The following is a 24,959-nucleotide window of genomic DNA, read 5'->3' on the forward strand; positions in this document are numbered from 1 at the left end:
TTGAGAGGCTGAGGCAGGAGGATTGCATGAGCCCAGGAGTTCACGCTGTAGTGAGCCAAAATTGCACCCCTGCACTCTAGCCTGGGCAACAGAGCAAGACCCTATCTCCAAAAAAACAAAACAAAACACAACACAACAAAACTGGCCTTACATCCTATCTAAAAACAGAACAAAACAGAGGGCTATAGCACATTGTTTAGAATATCTTACATTATGGCAAATCTTCATCTTTTCAGGATGGCTTTAGTTTTGGGGAATAGTCAAAAGTGTGAGAAACCCTTAGTCAGATTCCCTTTCCCAGGCCTGAAGCGCCCAACACTCACCATAAAGAATTATTTTTCTCTATCTTGAGAAACAAATGAGTAAATCATAACTATTGTCCACTGTAATACAACAAAGTAATCTAGGGTCTGTAAGCAACTTTCGTAAAAAAGATAAAATGCATACATTGCATCAAAAAGAACATGCAGTACATACAAAATTTCTGAGGAAGAAAAATAATCTGTGCCCTCAAATCATGCTTACTTACTATTTTATTTTTAAATAGATTGCTCATTAAATCTACGTCAAATGGAATGACAGGGTTATCAATGGATGTTATAACTGCCCTTAACTTCTTCCCCAGGGGAGATAATTAAGGGGATCCCTTTGAAGTAGTCACTTGATAACATGCTATCACTTTGGTTCAGGTTGGCAGCAAATATTTGCTTGTTCCATTCCTAAGATAGTATAAGGTCATAACTGTTTAAACATTTGAAAAGAAAAATTAATCTTACCAGCATAAGGCTGCAACCAGCACGTGTAATAACTGGCCATCTTTAGTATTGAGTTGGGAATGGTATAAAGGGGACCAAAAGCTAACTCTTTTTTTTCTTCTTCTTCTTTTTTTTTTTATTTTTGAGACACAGTCTCACTCTAGTTGCCCAGCTGGAGTGCAGTAGCATGATCTCAGCTAACCGCAGCCTCAACCTCCCGGGTTCAAGTGATCCTCTGACCCTCAACCTCCCGAGTAGCTGGGACTACAAGCACATTTAAAAAAATTTTTTTTTTATTTTTAGTAAAGATAGGGTTTTTCCATGTTGCCCAGGTTGGTCTCCAACTTGTGGTCTCAAGCAATCCTCCTGCCTCAGCCTCCCATAGTGCTGGAAATACAGGCATGAGCCACTGCGCCCAGCCAAGACTAACTCTTTTAATTGGTTTCTGTCTCTTTGGGTCCTGAAAATCTGTCTCACTATTTATTATTATTATTATTATTATTATTTGAGACAGAGTCTCACTCTGTTGCCCAGGCTGGAGTGCAATGGCACAATCTTGACTCACTGCAACCTCTGCCTCCTGGGTTCAAGCAATTCTCCTGCCTCAAACTCCTGAGTAGCTGGGATTATAGGCACCCACCACCATGCCCAGCTAATTTTTGTATTTTTAGTAGAGACAGGGTTTCAGCATGCTGACCAGGCTGGTCTTCAACTCCTGACCTCAGGTGATCCACCTGCCTTGGCCTCCCAAAGTGCTGGGATTACAGGCATGAGACACCACACCTGGCCCTCTTTATTACTGAAGAATCAAAATTAGACCTAGCCTGAAAAATGAGATTATTCTTGATTTTTGGACAGGGTCCTTGAACTGTCATTTAAAACCAAATCTGGTCATCTTTAGAGGCCATTGATGAAAAATAAGGGTAACTACAAAGTGATGACACTTTGTGTGGCTCAGAATCTGTCTTCATAGGCAGATACAGAAGCATAGTTCTTTTTGAGTTCTGGTAGCATTGTTTTTAAAGCTGTGCACAGCCTCCTGAGATTGCTATTTTCCAAGGTAGCATTTAGTTGGATATATGTGTTTGGGTAGGTTTGATTTTAAAAATGCTATTGCTTTCTAATGACCCCCTATGTTCTAATACAGAAATGGGAAGCAAAATGTTGTGAAAAGTAGTTGGTAAATTCGGCCGGGCATGGTGGCTCACACCTGTAATCCCAGCACTTTGGAAGACCAAGGTGGGTGGATCACAAGGTCAAGAGATTGAGACCATCCTGGCCAACATGGTAAAACCCCATCTCTACTAAAAATACAAAAATTAGCTGGGCGTGGTGGCACGTGCCTGTAGTCCTAGCTACCCAGGAGGCTGAGGCTAGATAATTGCTTGAACCCGGGAGGCGGAGGTTGCAGTGAGCTGAGATTGCACCACTGCACTCCAGCCTGGTGACAGAGTAAGACTCCCTCTCAAAAAAAAAAAAAGTAGTTGGTAAAGTTGTTCACTTGAACCTCATTTATAATAGTAAAACACTGATTCATAATAATAAAACATTTACTATAGTAACAAAAAGAGTCTAGAGTAAGAAACTAGCTGAGCAACGTGGTGTCACACTATATACCCAGTAAGACAACAGGCACATGTGTCATGTCCATTTTGTGGAAAATGTATGTAAAATAATTGTAAGTAAAAAAGATAAATACCAAACAGTGAATGCATAGAAAAAAATTCATGAAATTGAATGTTAGTCAAAAATCACAGCTCATTTTAAGCTGTACAAAATAGTCATTGTTTTCTTTATAATTGCTCAAATTCATAATCAAACAGAAGAAGGTTCCTGTCTTGTAAACAGTGCTGTGCCCCAATTCTTCCAGAGCCAGTACTTTAAACAATGCCATTTCATTATTTTCCTGTAGACTAATTCTTAGAAAATCAGAGTATCTCTCTTCAAACATTAAAAAATCTCTTTAGAATCAGTAGATCAATACACAGTTCCTGTTTTCCACACAGCTGAAAGGGTGGAGCCACCAAACCACAAGGGGAAGAAAGAAGTTAAAAGATATAAATACTGGGACCAGCTCACCCTGGTCAGCCTAGCAGTCTGACCTAGCAGTCAACATGAAGGCTCTCATTATTCTGGGGCTTGTCCTCCTTTCTGTCACGGTCCAGGGCAAGATCTTTGAAAGGTGTGAGTTGGCCAGAACTCTGAAAAAATTGGGACTGGATGGCTACAAGGGAGTCAGCCTAGCAAACTGTAAGTCTACTCTCCATACTTCCAGAGAATTAGCTACGTATGGAACAGACACTAGGAGAGAAGGAAGAAGAAGGGGCTTTGAGTGAATCTTTCATTTTCTCCCACACAATTCAAGATGTGCCATGAGGAAAAGTTATTTTACAGTTTAGTCCATAGTTGTCAATGTAATAATCTCTGTAGTTTTCAGATTTAATTCAGACATTTCCCCCCAATAGCTATTTTTGAATGAATGAGTGAAGGGATGAAATCACAGAATAGTCTTGTTTTCAAGATTCTAACTTGATATCCAAATTCACCTTTAGATATTATAAGAAAATTTCTCTCTATCAGAAAATCCTTATGTTTTTCCAATTTTAAAAAAAGCATTTTTCCATCAGCCTATGTATCTGCTATGAATTTACAAAATCTACTCAACAGCTGTGTTTATTTTTCTGTTCTTGGCTGAATGTTGCCTGAGGGATGGGAGCACAGGAAGGGTAAAAGCAATGGAAGAAACATGTATTTTAATATTTTTAAAAGTATGTTATATTGTTCATTAGTGTTACAAGATAATTTGCATTACAAAAGGATTCTCTTACAAGTCCCTTATCTTAACACTAAAGTGTTAAGATATTTTATAAGTTAAGTAAATCTTTATACTTATAAAACAAATCAGTAAAATAGAAGTAGCTAAATAGAACTGATTTTGCTATAGAATGTAAGTCACTTAGTGTTGCTGTTTATTACTAAAAATAAGTTCTTTTCAGGGGTGTGTTTGGCCAAATGGGAGAGTGATTATAACACAGAAGCTACAAACTACAATCCTGGAGACCAAAGCACTGATTATGGGATATTTCAGATCAATAGCCGCTACTGGTGTAATAATGGCAAAACCCCAGGAGCAGTTGATGCCTGTCATATATCCTGCAGTGGTAAGACCAGCTAATATTTGATCAATCTGGTTATACTTACAAGAATTGAGGTTCAATGCAAATGAAAAAGCCTTGAAGGGTTCATGAGGGACCTAGAAAAACTACATCTCAACTTCCAGAAAGTCATTATTATTTTCCTCATAATTCCCTGAGTAAGAAATTAAAGAAGCGGTATCATAAAAGGTTGACTTTTTTTAATATACAGAAGTTTCTGAAATGACTTATTAATTTACTGTCAATGGCCTTACTGATGCTTTGTCCCAAACAATGCCATTGCTCCTGCTTACTTTGGGGAGGTTTAGGGATAATTTAGTTGTATGGTCCTTTTTCAATCATTTTAGTTTTTATTAGGAAATGTTCTAAATACATACAAAATTAGAGACATTAGTATAATAAACAGCCATATGCCCATTATGCACTTTAAAAGTTGTTAACATTTTGCCATGGTCACTTCTTCTATGTTTTTTTGTTTTTTGTTTTTTGTTTTTGCTGAGAGTTTTTTGTTTTGTTTTGTTTTGAGACAGAGTCTCACCGTACCCCAGGCTGTAATTCAGTGGCACCATCACAGCTCACTGCAGCCTCAAGTTATCCTCCCACCTCAGCCTCCCAAGTAGCTGGGACTACAGGCATACACCACCATGCCTAGCTAGTTTTTGAAATTTTTAGTACAGGCAAATTCTGTGTTGCCCAGGCTGGTCTTGAACTCCGGAGCTCAAGCAATCTTCCAACCTCAGCCTCCTTAAGTGCTGGAATTACAGGCATGAGCCACTGTACCTGGCTACTGCTGAGAGACTTTTAAGTGAATTAGGAACATTATGACATTCCACTTCTAAATTATTTAGTTTACATCTTCAAAAAATACATTTCCTGTAGAACTATTATTGTAAATAAAAAATTAACTTAAGGATTTATTTATTTAGGGTGAAACAAATATTTTATTGAACTCATAAAAATAGAAATAACGTGGAATCTTCAGTGTCAAAATATTGCAGAAATCTTGCAAAGTTGATATTATTAAATTTTAAATATTAAAATTCCCAATAGAGAACATTAATCTTATTTTAAAATCCAGTTAATTAAAATTTTATATTATATATTATATAATAATCTTGGTCATTAAATTAAAAATTAGAAAATACAAATAAGGAAAAATAACACCATAAATCTTACTCCCACAGAGGTTTATAACCATGGGTAAATTCTGGTATATATTCTTTTGTGTTTTTTGGGGGGTTTTTTTTGAGACGGAGTCTCGCTCTGTCACCCTGGCTGGAGTGCAGTGGCACATCTCGGCTTACTGCAAGCTCCGCCTCCCGGGTTCAGACTATTCTCCTGCCTCAGCCTCCTGAGCAGCTGGGACTACAGGCGCCCACCATTACACCCCGCTAATTTTTTGTATTGTTAGTAGAGACGGGGTTTCACCGTGTTAGGCAGGATGGTCTCGATCTCCTGACCTCATGATCCGCCCGCCTCGGCCTTCCAAAGTGCTGGGATTACAGGCGTGAGCCACCACCCCCGGCCTAATTCTGGTTTATATTCTTCCAGAATGTATATCAATCATGTGTATGAATGTTAAATTACATCATACATATATATACCCACATACAAACATGTGAGTAATGTGTGCTTTTGCAAAAATTAAATTGTATTATACACACTGCTTTACAATTTGCTTCTTATCACACAAAATTATTTGCATGTCAGCAAATACAAATCGGTTTTTAATGATCTTTTGCTCCATTTTCCAGATGAGAAAAAATACAAATCTGTATCATCATTTGAAAAGAATGACTAGAATTTTAATATATGAATATTCTATAATTTACTGATCCAATTGTTACTACTGAGCACTTAGATTGTTTCCATTTTTACCTCTTAGAAATTGCTATGAATAGTTTTGTGTATACATCTTTGGGTGCATTTCTTATTTCTTTTGGATAAATTTTCAGTAGTAGAACTGCCGAGTAAAATATCACTAGGTGTTTTTTTACAGTGTCTAGTACAAAGAGGACCTTTAATCATTTCGTTAATACTTCCAGAGCTTCCAATGACTTTGGTAAATGAAGAAAAAAATACTTCATTTCATGCTGAATGGGAGAGAATGAAGAGAAAGTTTTCCCCAACAATCACACATATATGGACTCATAGAAAATAATATCTTAGCATTCTTTCCACAGCCTAACAGAATAAAGCTGGCTAAACCTAAATTTAAAATAAAATATCTATTAAAGTTTTTTATTGCTTACCACCTGTCTTTCAGCTTTGCTGCAAAATGACATCGCTGATGCTGTAGCTTGTGCAAAGAGGGTTGTCAGTGATCCACAAGGCATTCGAGCATGGTATGTTTTACGTGTTAAAAGGGAAACCTATTTTACTCTACTGTTGATATATACAATGAGAGCAGACTTTCAAAGACAAAATTATGCTAATGACACCTAAAAATTGCAGCTTTTGGCTTATGCTAAATAATGTATTATCTTCACCTTGAAGAAACAATCTACTTTAACTGATCCAGAATCTTACTCTTTTACTCCACAATTTATTTTAGGGGATTTCTAGAGTTTTAAGATTCTTCACACTCTACCAGTTCCTTGTCATATCTTGAAATTCTTTTTAGAATAAGTAAATGTGGGCCGGGCACAGTGGCTCACACCCATAATCCCAGCACTTTGGGAGACCGAGGCGGGTGGATCACCTGAGGTCAGGAGTTTGGGACCAGCCTGGCTAACATGGCAAAACCCCGTCTCTACTGAAAATACAAAAAATTAGCTGGGTGTGGTGGCAGGTGCCTGTAATCCCAGCTACTCGGGAGGCTGAGACAGGAGATTTGCTTGAACCCAGGAGGTGGAGGTTGCAGAGGATTGCACCATTGCACTTCAGCCTGGGCAACGGAGCGAGACTCTATCTCAAAAAAATAAAAAAATAATAAAATAAAATAAATGTGGAATTCACTTTGCAGTTGCTGCTGTACAACGCACATTACTCAATCTTTATGTTCAGCATTCTATGCTCTACTGAGAGATATGGGTAGGAGTGAAGTACTTTGTATACATATCTTCATTTAATAAATAGCAATCACTGGGTCTATCTTACTATTTTATCTATTGATAAAATATTTTGTTTCCCCAAGGAGTGTGAAGTATGTATATTACAATGAAGATATGTTTTAACCTTTCACCATTTGCTTCATCTTTTTCTACAGGGTGGCATGGAGAAACCACTGTCAAAACAGAGATGTCAGTCAGTACGTTAAAGGTTGTGGAGTGTAATTGCAGAATTTTCCTTCTTCAGCTCATTTTGTCTCTTTCTCACATTAAGGGAGTAGTAATTAAGTGAAAGATCACACTACCATTATTTCCCCTTCAAAGAAATAATATTTTTACAGAAGCAGGAGCAAAATATGGCCTTTCTTCTAAGAGACATAATGTTCACTAATGTGGTTATTTTATATTAAGCCTACAACATTTTTCAGTTGGCAAATAGAACTATTACTGGTGAAAATTTATCTAAAACCTTGGTTATCAAATACATCTCCAGTACATTCAGTTCTTATCAAAGAAATAACCCAGACTTAATCTTGAATGATACGAGTATGTCCAATATTAAGTAAAAAATATAACAAAAGGTTATCTTCAGTTGATCTTGGGCAAAATACCAGCAGCATCAGATGCCTTCATTTGTTCAGTCATCTCCAAAACAGTAAAATAACCACTTTTGTTGGGCAATATGAAATTTTAAAGGGGTAGAATACCAAATGCTAGAAACAGACTGCCTGAGTTGAGAATTTTGTTTTCTTAAAGTGTGTTTCTTTCTAAATTGCTGTTCCTTAATTTGATTAATTTCATTCATGTATTATGATTAAATCTGAGGTAGATGAGCTTACAAGTATTGAAATAATTGCTAACTAATCACAAATGTGAAATTATGCATAATGTTTGAAAAACACAAACATTCTAATTAAAGGCTTTGCAACACATACCTTGTCTGTTTTTATTTAGACTCCTGTAGTGCCTCTGAAGAAAAAAACACAAATATTTGAAAAAATATGATTTGGTGCTCTTATTATCTCTTATATTCTCACTTACTTCACTTAAATAGTCGGATATTGCTGGAGAAAAATCTGTAAGCATGCTGACCTGTCTCAGTTTAAATTCATAACCATAAATCTCAAATGAACCCTCATGTCTACCTGACCATTTTAGTTACTTCTCTGCAATCCTTCCATTTTTATGTCCCTAGTCTCCAAAATGACTGTTACTATTTTACTTTTCCTCTTCTCTCTTCAAAGCCTCAAGACACACATTCAGCCTCCTCCTCTGCCCCCTTATCCTCTACCCTCCTCTGTTCTCAGCAGATAACCTGGCCTCATATTACACTTTTAAAACAAAAGCAACTTCATGGCAAGTTTTCCCCTCCACATCACCAAAGCAGCAGTCATACCCTCCCATAGGCCCATCCTTCCTTCCTTCCCTCCCATTACCAGGATGAAGAGCCTCTGCTCCTGCCAACAGCACTGACTCCACATGCAGTTCCCCTCCCATGCCTCTCACTACTCCAAGTTAGGTTGTTTCTTGCATTCCTAGTTTGTTCCTTTTAGCTGGATCACCTCCATCATTCTGCAGTCTGCATCTTCATAACCTCCCATCTTACAACAAATACTCCACTGACCCTACATAATCCTCCAACTGCAATTCCATTCTCTGTTCCCTTTACAACAAGACTTCTGGGGAAGGATGTCTGTACTTACCAACTCCATGACCTCACCTCCCATTGTCTTTTCAACCCTCTCTAATCTGGCTTCCATCCTCACCCAGTTGAAACTGCTCCTCCAGGATTTTCCCCATGACTCCTCAGTGCTAATTCCGTGATCACCTTGTTCATCTCAGCAGCATTTGACAAAGTGAACCACTTCATACTTTTAGCAGTTTTCTTCTCCCTTGACTTTTCCTTATTTGCATCCTACTTCAATGACTGTTCTTTCTCAGTCCTTCTTGCTCACTCTTTCTCTGCTATTTAATTTCTAAATGTGAGAGTGCCTCAGGGATCAAGTCTATAATAATTTTATATACTACATATTTTATTTATTTGTTTCTTCTCACCAAAATATAACTTCCAAAACGACAGAGGTTTTCCCACTTTTTAAAAAAACATTGAAATAATCTCAATCTTTCAAAAAATGTAAAAGTACTGTCCAAAGATCATTTATTTTTTTCAGAACTGTTTTGAGAGTAAATAGCCAACATGATATCCAATGGCCCTGCTTATATCGGTGTGTGATTCCTACAAAGACATTCTCCTACATAAAACCTCAAAACAATTATCCAAATTAGGAAATTAACACTGATACATTACTACCACCTAATCATCCGATTCCACTCAATTTCATAGATTGTCCCAATGAGACCTTCGTAACAAAAGCATCTAACTCAGAATCATGTTGTATTTTGTTTTCATGTTTTTTAAGTCTCTTTCAATCTGGATTGTTCTTCAGTTGTTTCTTTCTGGACTTTTTATGACCTTGCCACTTTTGAAGACCACAGACTAGTTATGTTATAGAATGTTCCTAAGATTTTTCTGGTGTTCTCTCGATTCCATTAGGTTATGCATCTTTGGTAGGAATACCACAGAAGTGATGTTCTCACTGCATCATTTCAGGTGGCATGCAGTTTTGATTTGCCCCATGACTGATGATGATCACTTGGATCACTTGATTAAGGTAATGCCTGCAAGCCGTCTTCACTGTAAAGTATTTGGGGAGGAGGTGCCTTGAGACTACTGCTCATCACATTTTCAGTTTGTTTGTTTATTTATCTAGAGATAGGACTTCACTCTGTCACCTAGGCTGGAGTGCAGTGGCGTGATCTCGGCTTACTGCAACCTCTGCTTCCCGAGCTCAAGCGATCCTCCTGCCTCAGCCTCCTGAGTAGCTGGGACTACAGGCGTGCATCACCATGCTTGGCTAATTTTTGTATTTTTAGTAGAGATGGGGTTTTGCCATGTTGCCCAGGCTGGTCTCGAACTCCTGAGCTCAAGCAATCCGCCTGTCTTGGCCTCTCAAATGCTGGATTACAGGCGTGAACCACCGTGCCTGGTCATGCATTTATTTATTATATCAATATGGACCCATGGTTTCTATTTTATTCAAATCATAAGGAGTTATAGTCCATTACTATTATTTATTTTGATGTTCACACTGTCCTCGATTTGGCCAGTGAGCCTCTGCAAGTTGGCTTCTGTGCCATTTCAACATATTGCCATTATTCTTCAAGCACTTTCTTGTTTTCTGGCACAAGATATTCTAAGGCTCACCTTGTTCCTTCCTTGCTTTCAGAAATGGAATAGGCATTTCTCCAAGGAGCCCTGATTCCTCAAAGTGCATGATAGTATTAAAAAACAAGATCTGGGCACTAGGTTGTCACTGTTCCCAGGCCCTATCAGTGAACAGAGCTGGAAGATACATGTATTTACACTATATTTATCTCTACATCTATCTATTTATATTGAAAATCATGAATCCACACCAGTATCTCCAATTCTAATCTCACACCACAGGATTCACTCTAGTTTTCTTCTTTTCCATGTTTTAACTCTCTTCTCTGACAGTAAGAAATTTAGCATCCATTACACTCAATATCCTTAAAAATGTGTCCTTAGTACATTTATGTATTTGATGGGTTTGCCTGTATGTAACCAATTTCCCAACTCTGCTCAACATTGAGTGCTCTCCACTCAGGCTCTGACATCCCTCAGTGGGTTGCTTCCTTCCCCCACACCTGGACACCCTCCTTACCATGATACATCTCTGATTTTATAATATGCTGAATCACTGTACTGATAGGAAGAATAGAAATTTTTCACTCCTTCCACTTCTGTATTCTAAACACCTAGAAGAGTGACTGGAACATGGTACATGCTCAATAAGTGTCAGTTGATCGAATAAATCTCTTGCTGATTATTTAGTATGTTCCCTCCAAGCTGATCATTCTAAGTTTTCTGTTTTTGAGACAGAGCCTCACTCTGTCTCCAGGCTGGAGTGCAGGGGCGCGATCTCGGCTCACTGCAACGTCCACCTCCTGGGTTCAAGCGATTCTCCTGCCTCAGCATCCCGAGTACTTGGGACTACAGGCACGCGCAAACACGCCCAGCTCATTTTTGTATTTTTAGTAGAGACAAGGTTTCACCATGTCAGGAGGTCGATCTCCTGACCTCATGATCCGCCCGCCTCGGCCTCCCAAAGTGCTGAGATTACAGGCGTGAGCCATCGTGTTTTTTTTTTTTTTTTTTAATTAACTCTTCCAGGCCACATGATTCCAGTACAACAGTTTGCGGGGTTCCAAGCCACGTTTTGGCTATGTAAATGCAGCACATAGACCAGCCATGGGAGGGCAGCAGAGGGCCACTACAGAGGTGCCACCTTAGGCTTCACAATTCTTGGATCATTCTGATGTGATTAAACTAAAAAAGAATGAGTTCATGCATATGGAGATACCCTGAGGTGTACAAAGGATGAGTCAAGGTAGGGGAGAGAGAGTTGAAGAGTGACAGCTGAGAAACAGAGATAGGACATGTCCAGGAAGTGCCAGGATAACCCAACAACACAGGCTGATTGAGGAAATTGCCAGAGATTAGACAAAGTAGACTGAAGAGGGAAAGCAATGTTTGTTGGAGATTTTGTTTTAGTTTTGATAAATATTTCTTAGTTATACCAATTGTTTTAATATAATTACGCCCCAAACCAAATTTCTACTCTTATTCTGGCAACAGGATAAAAATCAATATCAATGTTTGATCATTTTCAAAAGAAACTCAGTTCCTATGTTGGTTGAAATGCAGTGACATCCATATGACAATTGAGCTCTTCATGTGGCACTAATTATAACTAAGCCCTGAGCACATCCCTTGCACTTCTATTTAGTGAAGTCTTTTAAAAAATATTTTCTTCGGCCGGGCGTGATGTCTCATGTCTGTAATCCTAGCACTTTGGGAGGCCGAGGCGGGTGGATCACGAGGTCAGGAGATCGAGACCATCCTGGCTAACACGGTGAAACCCCGTCTCTACTAAAATACAAAAAATTAGCCGGGCGAGGTGGCAGGCGCCTGTAGTCCCAGCTACTCGGGAGGCTGAAGCAGGAGAATGGTGTGAACCTGGGAGGCGGAGCTTGCAGTGAGCCAAGATGGCGCCACTGCACTGCTGCCTGGGTGACAGAGCGAGACAGCGTCTCAAAAAAAAAAAAAAAAATTACTCAAAGTTGTTAAATGGAATTACCGAAAATCACAATCAGCAGTATTTTCTACTCTTTTAGCTTATTTTTTAAAATACTTACCTCCATGCTTTTCAATATTACACTTATATTGCTTCTTCTTGATTTTTCCATTTTAAGATATTGACTTCCCACTATGGAAGTTAAAGAAGCTCTATTTCCTTCTACTCCAACCCCATCAAGCATGGTACCTTTCTCCAAAGCCCATCCTTCCAAATGTAATTCTATTTTTTGGGGAGTGGGGGATCAATACTCAGTATTTATGTAATCATAAATACAATTACTTTCTTTTCTTACGCAAGATTTTGTTTTCCCTAGAATTAATAGCTGTATAATTCTTACAGCCGCTTAGTTTTCTGTGTACCTGTCATGAGTTAAACTCCCAAACTCTCGGTCAAATCTCCTCTTGAGGATTCAACACCAGCTGGAATTGTGTCAATTCCGTCCTTCTAAAGCAGTGTCTCCGAAAGATTTCTGACCGAATCTAACCTGGATGCGTTGCTGTCTATGCCTGTACACAGCTATCGTCTCCGCGGCTCTTTCAGTATCATCTTGGGATCTTATTATTTTCTGTGTTTGATATTTATTGTATTTCCTGTATTTCATAATTTCCTCCTTCTTGGCTTATTCCCTCATTTTGGTGGGTCAGATCTACAGGATCTTCCTGGAAGTACTGAGAAAAGTAAGATAGGTACTATTTTTTATGTGTAGTGATTTAGCACGTCTGAAACTATTCACACACTCGATTGGTAGTTGGATGAGTATTGAAGACTAAATCGGAAGCAATTTTCCCTCAGAGTTTTGAAGACAGTACCGTATGGCTTCCTAGAATCTACCTGAGCAATCTGAAGCCACTCTGATTCCACAGTCTTTATAACCTGGAAGGGTGTGGGATCTCTTTATCCTCGATGTTCGGAAAATTCACAATGATATGCCTTGACATGGATGCTTTAATATTTGTGCTGGGTGCTTGGTAGGATCTTTCAATGTGGAAACTCATATCCTTAACATCTGGACAACTTTCTGAACTCATTTATTATTTCCTTCCTTTCATTTTTTTTGGTTTGGAACTCCTGGACTGGTCTTGTGTTGTGACTGCAGCCGCCAGGCGCGTGCGCAGTGTACACTGCGTGCGCACACGCGAACCCGTTGCGCCTGCGCACGGTGCCGCCGTCGCCCCTCCTTTCGCTGCGCTCTCCACCTGCGCAGGGCTGAATGGCCTTCGGGAGCGCTGTCGGCCTGAGGAGTTGACGGTCAGTCAGCGTTACGAGCCTTAGTAACTCGCCCTCCCTCGGCCAGAAACCCTCCGCCTGGGCCCGCGCGAGAGGAGCGCTGCCTCTTGAGGGGAGCGGCGACCCCGCCAGCCCCGGTCTCTTTCCCTGGCGGCGGCGGCTTCTTCCGTGGGACAATATGTTCAAGAGAATGGCCGAATTTGGGCCTGACTCCGGCGGGAGAGTAAAGGTCAGTATTCGGACCGCCCCTCTTCTCTTCCGGGGTGGCTCTCCCGCCCCGGCTCCTCTCTGAGCGGCGCGGGGAGGTCACACTGGGTTTCCTTTCGCGCCTTCTGTCCTCGGGTTTGAACCGTGGTTTCAAGGCGGAGAGCGAGTCAGAGTCATTGAGTGAAAAAACGGCGTTCATTGGGCCCCAACTTCCTCGCGTCACTGCCAACTCCCATCCCCGCCAAAAACCAAACAAATCAGTGGTGGCTTGGGGAAACCTGGACGTGGCTGCCGAGGAAACGTGCGAGTCCGAGGGCAGGGAAAGCTCAGCTTGGTGCACATTCGCTGCCAATCTAGGTTATTGGTAAAGCGGTGACGCCACCCCCCTGGTGTGAGGATAACAACTGTAGCCAGCAGTCGCTGAGCGCTTACCCACAGTATTTCCAAGTGCGGTAACTGAGGCACCGAGGCATACGAAAACTAAGAAAATTTGCGGGAGTTCATGGTGTTCAGAAAGCCCCAAAGCAAGGGCATAACACTGCCTGGCACATGGGGAACATTCAGTAAATGTCAGCTGCTTTTGTTTTTAATGAAATGATCATAGAGCCTAGCGTAATATTTGACATTGTGACATTTCCCTCACACATCCCCTGGCACGTTAATTTTTTTTTTTTTCTTTTCTTGAGACGAAGTGTTGCTCTTGTTGCCCAGGCTGGAGCGCAATGGCGCGATCTCGGCTCACTGCAACCACCGCCTCTCGGGTTCAAGCGATTCTCCTGCCTCAGCCCCCCAAGTAGCTGGGATCACAGGCGCCCGCCACCAAGCCCGGCTAATTTTTGTATCTTTAGTAGAGACAGGGTTTCACCATGTTGACAGTCTGGTCTTGAACTTCTGACCTCACGTGATCCACCCACCTCGGCCTTCCAAAGTAGTGGGATTACAGGTGTGAGGCACCGCATCCGGCCCTGCACATTGATTTTTAAGGCAGGGCCCACTGGCTCCTGATAAAACAACTATTTGTACCCTGTCTGATTTTTATTTATAAAGGAAAGGAAATTTTCTTTAAAAGAATCAACCACGGCCGGGCGCGGTGCCTCACGCCTGTAATCCCAGCACTTTGGGAGGCCGAGGGTGGGTGGATCACCTGAGGTAAGGCGTTTGAGACCAGGCTGGTCAACACGGTGAAACCCCGTCTCTACTAAAACTACAAAAATTAGCCGGGCGCGGTGGAGGGCGCCTGTAATCCAAGCTACTCAGGAGGCTGAGGCAGGAGAGTTGCTTGAACCTGGGAGGCGGAGGTTGCAGTGAGCTGAGATGGCGCCACTGCACTCTAACCTGGGCGACAGAGCAAGACTCTGTTTCTTCAAAAAATAATCATAATTAGTAGGTTTTAAAAATACTTATCTGTGTCTTTTTTTTTTTTTTGAGACCAAGTGTTGCTCTTGTTGCCCAGGCTGGAGTGCAATGGCGCGATCTCGGCTCACCGCAACCTCCACCTCATGGATACAAGCAATTCCCCTGCCTCAGCCTCCTGAATAGCTGGGATTACAGGCATGCGCCACCATGCCCGGCTAATTTTGTATTTTTAGTAGAGACAGGGGCTTCACCGTGTTGGTCAGGCTGGTCTCGAACTCCTGACCTCAGGTGATCCGCCCGCCTCGGCCTCCCAAAGTGCTGGGATTACAGGCGTGAGCCACCGTGCCTGGCCGCTTTTCTTCATTTCTTATTGTTGTTGGTTACACTCACTCAGCGCTTTTCACATGTGGAAAATCTTGCTCTTTGTCCTTCAGATACATTTCTGTAACTGAGCCATTGGTTTCAGATTCATGTGCAACATTCAATATTTTCACTTAAATTGAAATTTTTTTATCTTTCCGTCATAATCTGTCAATACTCATTGCCTTTGCACTTATCAGGTATAAGAAATATGTATATTAAACTAAGGACAAATGTAGCAAACATGTCATCAGCCGTTATTTAACAAGCTTCAGTCATCCAAGTGACACTTGGCCATTTTTGCCATGTCTGAATTCAACTGTAATATTTATTGTAACATTTACATTTAAATCAATTTATTTTTTAAATGCCTTTTCTAAACGTTAATGTTTTGAAATTGTAGGGTGTTTTTTTTTTTGTTTTGAAGACAGAGTTTCACTGTGTCGCCCAGGCTGGAGTGCGATGGTATGATCTCGGCTCACTGCAACCTCCGCCTTCCAGGTTCAAGCAATTCTCCTGCTTCAGCTTTTCAAGTAGCTGGAATTACAGATGCACACCACCACACCCAGCTAATTTTTGTATTTTTAGTAGAGACAGGATTTCACCATGTGGGCCAGACTGGTCTTGAACCCCTGACCTCAGGTGATCCACCCGCCTTAGTGAAATTGTAGGTTTTAATTTCTAGTTACAGTTATTATTATTTTTAATACTGATTAAACATGTAAGTAAAAAAGTGAAAAATGTTTGACCTTTATTCTGCCTCTCACAAATTACTCTTAATATTTACACTATACTTTGGGAAACACTGCCACAGATTGGGTGATAAGGACATTACCACAGGTGATGCCAGTCAGAATTGGCAATTTTTATTTCAATGCCTAGCTTTCAGGTGTTTAAGTAAAAGGCCTTTTGCATTTCTTTTAACAAAACTCTCAAAACGCTTTACGTGGTAATTTAAATAAAAGCATTTTCAAAGAGGGAGCATTGTAATTATTCTGGTGTTTTTTGTGTTAATATGAAATGAGGATAAGTGTCTGAAATTGATTTGAGAGAAATCCATTTTATAAGCAAACTATAGATTGTTAGACTGCCATTCTTTAAAACAAGTTTTCGGAGCTCTTATTCTGCTTATTTAGCTAATGGTAAAATATTCATTTATTTTAAAATTATTTTTCTTTTAGGGTGTTACTATCGTTAAACCAATAGTTTATGGTAATGTTGCTCGGTATTTTGGAAAGAAAAGAGAAGAAGATGGGCACACTCATCAGTGGACAGTATATGTAAAACCATATAGAAATGAGGTAGGCACTTGTTTTTTCTATAACCATTTTGCTTAAAGTTGTCTGTAATTTGTTTTGCTTAAAGACAACCTGTAGTTTTTTATAGTAACTTTCTGATTATAAAATTGGTCCATTGTAGGAATGTTGTCAAAAGTTTTTGAAAAAATAGAGAACCGTCATCTTCATATGATACTAGAATTCAATTTTCCAAAAATGTTTCCTAATTAAAATTCAGATAAGAATTATTATGCTATAAATACATCTTCCTAACATCATGTCTCAAGTTAACATAGTATTTAATCAGAAGTTTCAGGAATAAGCAGCTAATCCTTAAAGTTATAATGTGGTAATAAGACCATCAAAATATGTGAAAGACAGCTCTGCTGTGTCATCCGATTGCTAGTAATTTTGTTTCACTGTGGAGTCTTTAATGCCTGGAACAGAGCCAGTATATAGTAGGTATTTAACTGATATTTATTGAGTGAGTAAATTATTCCTCCATTTAAAACCCTTCAAAGTCCACCCAAAAACTTGCGTATGAGTATTGATACCAGTGTAATTCATAATAGCCAAAAAGTGGAAACAATTCATCTATCAACTGATGAATGGATAAATAAAATGTGGTATATCCATACAATTGAATATTATCAGGCAATAAAAAGTAAAGTACTGATAAAGTAAAGATGCTACTACATAGATGAAACTTGAAAGCATTATGCTAAGTAAAAGAAGCCAGATATAAAAAAGGCCACATATTATATGCTTTTATTTATATGAAATGTCCAGAAGGGTCAAATCCATAGACAAAGAAAACAGATAAGTGGTTGCTAGTGGGTGGGGCAGAAGGAGTATTAAGGTAAGTGCTAATGGATATGGCTTTCTTTTGTGTGATAAAAATGTTCTAAAATTGTAGTGATTCTTATGAGACTCTGTAAATATAACTAAAAATCACTGGCTAGGCAAAATGTCTCATTCCTGTAATCTCAGCCCTTTGGGAGGCCCAAGCGGGAGAATCGCTTGAGCCCAGGAGTTTGAGACCAGACTGGGAACATAGTAAGACTCCATCTCTACAGAAAAAAAAGGTATCATTATGGTAAGATTCCAGTTTGTTTTTTAAATAATAAAGTTAGATATGAATGTAGATATAAGTAATTTAAAAATTCCTAAAAGTAAATTAAAAGGTTAATAAACATTACTATTGAATGTGACTTATTGCTTTGCATTTTTTATTCTTCTATAATGAATTATATGTTTTAAAAGCCACCTTCGCCAACAGAAGCCCTTTTATTTGCCATAACTAATGAATATACTTCTGTACTTTAAAATAAAGTTAAGAAAATGAGGAGTTATTGTACTCAACAGTCTTAGATTGCTTTAAATTAGTTGTCCTTAGCTTTATGTAATTTTTTGTTTGTTTGTTTGTTTGAGATGGAGTTTCTCTCTTGTTGCCCAGGCTAGAATGCAATGGCGTGATCTCGGCTTACTGCAACCTCCGCCTTCTGGGTTCAAGCGATTCTCCTGCCTCAGCCTCCTGAGTAGCTGGGATTACAGGCGCCCACCACCATGCTCGGCTAATTTTTTGTATTTTTAGTAGAGATGGAGTTTCACCATGTTGGCCAGGCTGGTCTCGAACTCCTGACTTCAGGTGATCCACCTGCCTTGGCCTCCCAAAGTGCTGGGATTACAGGCGTGAGCCACCGTGCCCGGCCTATGTGATATAATTTTGTTCTTTGAAATTGACTATAGATTTGCCTTATATTTCTGTAATAGTACCAAATATGTACTGTTTTAATGAAAAAAATCAAAATTGATTTAGAATATTATCTATAGAGGTTTATGAAAACAAGATTTGCCAAAAAAAAGTGAATTTGGGACATGTATTTCTATATATTACAAATTATGAAAGAATTCAACATAGCCTTCCTTTGTTTTGTTTTTTAAAAAAAGCAAAATAGCTTCCCAGGTATAATTCATATTTCATATTTTTTAGAAAATTAGATTACCAGTAGAGAATTTGAAGGGAGGTATGTTTTTTATAAAATTAAGTATATATGCTCAGTGTATTTTTTTTTCCTAGTTTTCATTTGTAGATCATAAAATAATTGATTCCTTATATTTTAGGAATATGTCAGCATTATGTGAAGAAAATCCAGTTTAAATTACATGAAAGCTATGGCAATCCTTTAAGAGGTACAATATAGTCTTTTGATTCACAATATCCAAAGTTAAAAATGGCTAGGAAACTAAACCGATAATTTACTATTTTTTTCTGTCTTTAGTTGTTACTAAACCTCCATATGAAATTACTGAAACAGGATGGGGTGAATTCGAAATAATCATCAAAATATTTTTCATTGACCCTAATGAAAGACCTGTGAGTAGCATTAATCTTTGTAAATATAAAATAGATTTCTTCGTAAATATGAAAATGCAATATGCTTAATGAATAGGGTTCATTCAGATGTGTTTTATGTAAATTTATGGCACAATGTATCTTGCCATGAGTTTAAGTTTTTCATTTTTAAATGTAGTGCCTTTCAAAATCCTTTTTTTTCAAGTATGAAAAGAAAACATATAATATGAACATATATTGGAAAGAAACCATGGAAATCAGATGATTACTGCAGCAAAAATACTTAAAACTATTATTATCATTTGGTTATTAGTAATAAACAAGTTGAGCCCATATGCTGTGTAAAATGGTTTTATAGTTTTGGTAGTTAAACCCTAAGAAACAGTGTTTTGTTTTTTTAAACTGTCATCAGTACTAGTGCTTCATTTTATATCTTATTTATGAGTCTTTATTTTATAGCCACTGGCTTTTCATCTTTTGATCTCTTCTTATCAGATTGTTACTTGATAATGTAAAAAAAATCCCTCCAGGCTTTTGCATTGATCCTTCAGCAACTTTGTCAGGTTGTGATATCCTCATTTTAGAGATCAGGATACCAAGGCTCAGAGGTCAAGTCACTGCTCAAAAACACTCAGTTAATTATGGTAGAGCTAGTTTTTGAACCCAGATGTTTGCATTCATACCTTTTTCTAGTATTTTTTCTTTTGAGTAAAACTACTAGGCCTTTTTTTTCTTAAGCCCGTAGGGTCAAAACTCAGTAATGGCTCTCACATTCCACATATGTAACTGGGTTTTAACTCCAGTTTCAAGGCTTTCACATTCATCACCATTTTATCTTATTAGAATCTTATCATTCTTTTAGCACCAGACATTTACATTTTAATTATCAGATTATATTTTTTAAACTGTGTATGTATTTTTAAAGGAGCGGAATATCACCTGGACCAGTATTTTTCAGCAAACCAGTTCCTAACTGGCTGCATCAGAAACACCTGAGGTGCTTGTGTATTTATTTATTTATTTTCTGAAGTGCTTTTAAAATTCAAACTCCTAGACGTCACCTTTTGGAGAGTCTGATTCAGTAGGTTTGGAATGCGGCCAGCACCCCAGGTGATTTTGATGCACAGTGAGATTTGGGACCCGTTGACGTAGACTTACTCTTCTCTTCCTATGTAGGAATTTATTTAGGCAATCTCTCAAATGAAAATCTAGTTTGGGCTTGCATATCTCCAATGTGGAGAAATAACTTATGTCACTAAGTAAAACATTCTATTCAAGGTTGGGGTAGTTTTAGTTTTAAGGAAGCTGTACTTCGTTACGCTTCCCTGAACCTTTTACTGATAACTATTCCTACATTAGTTTCCTTTCCTCAGGAGTAAGCATCCATAGCTCATTTAAACATTTTTCGTGTTTTCATGTGATGAAGTTTTTAGATCTCCTACCATCCGTGTTGTCCTTCAAGAAAACACACTTGTTATATTTTGTTTGGCAAGAATTTTTTTTTTTCTTTTGAGACAGAGTTACACTCTGCTGCCCAGGCTGGAGTACAGTGGCATAAACATGACTCACTGCAGCCTCCACTTTCTGGCCTCAAACAATCCTTCTGCCTCAGGCTCCCCAGTAGATGGGACCACAGATGCATGCCACCATGCTGTGCTAATTTTTTATTTTCTGTAGAGATGGGGGCTTGCTATATTGCCCAGGCTGATCTCAAACTCCTGGACTCAAGTAGTCCTCTCGCCTTGCCCTCCCAAGGTGCTGGGATTACAGGCATGAGCCACCATGACCGGCCAAGAAATTATTAAATGTTATATCTGCTATTTGCAAGATATTGTTTAAGGGACTGAGAAGGATACAAAAATGAGACACTGACCTTATTGAGAATTGTTTATTAGGGAAAAGAGAGCATAGAATTTAGCAGATGTTGAGAGGGAGAGAGAAGCAGCCTGTGATGTTACTAGAGTAGAAGCTCTTTTTAACTTTGTAAGATTGCTCTGTTTTCATTTTTATTTTGAGAATATGCTGCCTTACTTCCCTGTCTCCTCATCTGTTACCTCTTATCCCCAGTTGGAAAATAAATCTGTGAAAGAAATCATTATATCCTGTAACCTCATTATGAGACAGCTCTTGAAGTCACTCTTAGAAAGGTAAAACAACATAACCTATTGCACTGCTGTAGTGATTAATCTATTGAATAGGTTCCCATATAGATCTACATAGGCCTCAGCTTTATTCTCTTAAAAAATATTGTAGTTTTTTTTTAGTATTATTTAACTATTATACTTTTTCAGTAGTTGGCTCTTATAGAAAATGTCAAATGAAGATTTATTTAAAATATATAAGAAAGACAACTTGGTTGGAAGGTAACTTGTGATTTACTTCTGTTACCCAGTAACCTATTATACAGATCAAGCCACTATAAAAAGAATGGTTGTTTCTAAAAGCAAAATGCCAAACTGAGTTTTCGTTCCTAGAAATAGGGATTTCTAGGCAAGCATAGGTAGTTTCATTGTTCTAAGAATTTTCAAACAGCACTCAAAATTAGAGACATCTGTCTTGAAATGTTTTTATTGCCTATATCTGCATGAATGCCTCTGGAAGTCTGAATAATAAATTTAGGGAAGGATAGTTTTATGATGTAATTGTAAGAATTTTTTAATTATAAAAGTCAGATGTGCATATGGTTTTAAGAGAAGATTTTTGAAATAAATGTGAGTCTTCCGTATTAGTTTTCTGGTACCACAAACTGTGGGATTAAAACAACAAATTGATTCCCACAGATCTGGAGGCTAGAAGTCCGAAATCAAGGTGTTGGCCATGTTTTTTCCAAAGCCTTTAGGGGAGCATCTTTCCTTGCCTCTTCCAGCCCCAGATGTTCCTTGGCCTTTGGCAACATATCTCTAATATCTTCCTCCATTGTCACGTGGCCTTATCTTTCTCTCCTGGTCTCTGTGTCTTCTTCTCTTAGAAGGACACCAGTCATTTTGGATTATGGTCCACCCTAATGACTTCATCGTAATTACACCTACAAAGACCCTATTTCCAAATAATGTCACATCCACAGGTACTGAGAATTAGGGCTTCATATCTTTTGCCTGCATTTGTAGTCCCAGTTACTTGGGAGGCTGAGGCAGGAGGATCATTTGAGCTCAGGAATTCAAGACCAGCCTGGGCAACATAGTAAGACCCCATCTCAAAAAAAAATTTACCTTTTGCAGGGAGGTCACATAATGTCTTCTTTATCCCATCTTTGACCTCTTTTCCAAGAAAACTACTTTTTAACAGTTACCTGTTTGCAATTCCTCTAGAAATTACTCACTCCCATGCATTTCATATATTTAAATCTCTAATGTTGGATTTCTCAACTTCAGATAGTATCTTTCAGTGCGTAATGATTATAGATGATCCTTTTTCTTCCCCTTTCCAAGTTTCCTTTTTACATTTTGCTGAAGGAATTTTTTTCAGAAAGGATACCTGAGAAATAAACTTTCAGAGCCATTGCCTATCTGAAATGTCTTTATTTTTTCTTCATACTTCATTGTTGGGGAGAAAAATTCTAGGTACTAAAGGTAGATATGCTTTCTTGTCTATGAGTGGAGAGAGAAGGGAAAGTCAAGAGGCCCAGCTACCCCATAGCGTTTTTTTTTTTTTTTTTTTTTTTGAGACGGAGTCTTGCTCTGCCGCCCAGGCTGGAGTGCAGTGGCCGGCTCTCAGCTCACTGCAAGCTCCGCCTCCCGGGTTGACGCCATTCTCCTGTCTCAGCCTCCCGAGTAGCTGGGACTACAGGCGCCCGCCTCGTCGCCGGGCTGGATACTTGCCAACTCTGAGCTTGGAGCACTGTAGGGCTTCTGGGAGCTCTGGCTCCCACCTCTGAGGCAGTTTTCTTAAGTTTTCAAGTTGTGGTTTTTCTCTGTTATTGTTTATTATCCTTCTTGGTAGACTCATCTGCTTTCTGTCTGTTCCAGAAATTTGTTAAATTATTTGCTTTAAATAATTTGATATGTAATTCATGCTCTTATTTTGCAAATTGTCTGTCGATACTGTTATTTTAGTAGAATTCTGTGCATTTCCCTCCTCCCCTTTCTACATTGTTAGTGCATCATCTAGAGCCTGGAAGATGTCCTTTAAGTAGGATATTTCCGCTTGCTGAGCCATGTCCAGGGAAATCTGACACTCTATTAATTGAGCTAAATTGTCTTTATGGGGAGTTGATCATGCTTGTTTAAATTCAGTTGCAAGGAATTTTATATTTTCTGACTTTTTCAGTGTACCCTTCCTTGCTCCCTATTTCGTGACTTTTTTGGAGAATAGCATTCTCTTACAATTATGTTAACTAACTTTTTGGAAAATTATTTGAGGTCCCTGGTTTTCAGAACTTTAACATGAACTCTGATGTTTTCCCAACTAGATTTTATTTTGCTAAAATAATCACACATTGTGCTGCAAAGCTTTTCCCTTGATGTCTTACTATACCTGTTTTAAAGTGTTTGAAGACATGTTGCTCTTCCCAAAGTGAATTATTACTGTCCAACTTTTTATTTATTATGTCATTTATGTAATAATCTTATAGATACCCAAAAAAATTATCTTGCCCTCACTGAACTTTTTCATTCCTTTTGAAAGTATCAAATCTTTTATTCCTCACAGTAAATTTGTAAACTCTAATCTTCAAAAGCAGTTGTCACAACCTACTTGTGTAAGTAAAATAATTCATCTTTTAGTGATTTCTCAGTTTAATTTCTATAGCTTTATCTTGTGTTATTTTTATAGTTTCCTCTCTAGAGATTCTTGAACAGACTCTTCATTAGCCTCTAAAGAATATTCATGTTAGGTAGATATGAATATATCTACTAGGAAAATAAAGGTACAGAAAATTTGGGTGATTTGCTGCAATCAGTTGCAGTTGAAACAAGATCATGAATTTGACATGTATATATTTACTTCAGTCTCTAATTCAGTTTAAAAAATGCCAGTGTCTTGTGATGATAAAAACCATTGCACAGATGTGACATCTGTTTTTATTTCATAGGTAACCCTGTATCATTTGCTAAAGCTGTTTCAATCAGATACCAATGCAATGCTGGGGAAAAAGACAGTGGTTTCAGAGTTCTATGATGAAATGGTAAGAATATTTTATAATGATAGTTTTAAAAGCATTTGAAGTTGGAGAACTTTGAAGTTACTGGGTTTTTGTTCTTTCTATCCCATTAGATATTTCAAGACCCAACAGCAATGATGCAACAATTATTGACAACATCTCGTCAGCTAACATTAGGAGCCTATAAGCATGAAACAGAATGTAAGTGCCATGCATTCCTAATTCTGAAAAATAATGTATTCTGTAATGGTGTAAGGGTTGTATGATTAGTGCCTTTTAAACTTTAAAAAAAAATGATACAGGTAGGTTTTTTAGGTGTTAAAAAACAGTTTGTATTACAGTAAAACATGTAAGAAGAATGTTTTAAATTGTTCCTAAGTAGGCCTACTTTCAAGAAGGGTGAAAGACAGCCTCTCACATTCTCTGAAGTACTGTTTGTCTGTTTTATTCCCTAATTACATTTAAGTATAGTTTTTCATTAGTCTTGCTTAGCCTATCATTTTCTGTTGACTAGTCTTGACTAACAAAATCCGTGTGACGGACCTTGCAGAGCATAATTATACTTTTATGTACTGTGAACTAGTTTATCTTGTATTTTTGCTGATGTCATTTTACATAGTTTTAGATTAATGCTCAAGTATTGACTACCTGAATGCCACATTGATAATCGGTCATGTTGTATTTTCTTTCTAAGCTGACATGGTCTCAGAATCCTGTACACATTAATCCGTGCGTCTATTCTCAGTCATTTGCGATTGGCATTTAATATGAAACCTATTTGCCATCCCTGTGTTAACATTTATGTCACTGTTCAGTCATTTCTTTGATCATTCATTCAATATAGAATGAGTACCAGTTACATGCCAAGCATTGTTCTAGGTGGTAGGTGCTGAGGT

At 38.4% G+C, this 24,959-nt stretch overlaps 2 protein-coding genes across 2 annotated transcripts in view; both read left to right on the forward strand.

Moving 5' to 3' along the window:
- Positions 1-2,802: 2,802 nt before the first annotated feature.
- Positions 2,803-7,892, forward strand: LYZ (lysozyme). Its single transcript, XM_017894053.1, has 4 exons — positions 2,803-3,005; positions 3,752-3,916; positions 6,177-6,255; positions 7,119-7,892. Exons 1-4 carry the CDS (start codon positions 2,870-2,872, stop codon positions 7,183-7,185), a joined length of 447 nt encoding a protein of 148 aa, XP_017749542.1. The 5' UTR covers positions 2,803-2,869; the 3' UTR covers positions 7,186-7,892.
- Positions 7,893-13,289: 5,397 nt separating this feature from the next.
- The window catches only part of YEATS4 (YEATS domain containing 4), a 31,763-nt gene continuing 20,093 nt past the window's right edge, over positions 13,290-24,959 (forward strand). The window contains exons 1-6 of the mRNA XM_017894054.1: positions 13,290-13,638; positions 16,514-16,633; positions 18,745-18,802; positions 18,892-18,986; positions 23,995-24,087; positions 24,177-24,264. Coding sequence (XP_017749543.1) covers positions 13,588-13,638; positions 16,514-16,633; positions 18,745-18,802; positions 18,892-18,986; positions 23,995-24,087; positions 24,177-24,264 — 505 coding nt within the window. The 5' untranslated portion in view covers positions 13,290-13,587. The remainder of the gene's footprint in view (positions 13,639-16,513; positions 16,634-18,744; positions 18,803-18,891; positions 18,987-23,994; positions 24,088-24,176; positions 24,265-24,959) is intronic.

This window comes from Rhinopithecus bieti, unplaced genomic scaffold, assembly GCF_001698545.2.
Source record: "Rhinopithecus bieti isolate Rb0 unplaced genomic scaffold, ASM169854v2 scaffold_25288, whole genome shotgun sequence".
NCBI classification, from domain to species: Eukaryota; Metazoa; Chordata; class Mammalia; order Primates; family Cercopithecidae; genus Rhinopithecus; species Rhinopithecus bieti.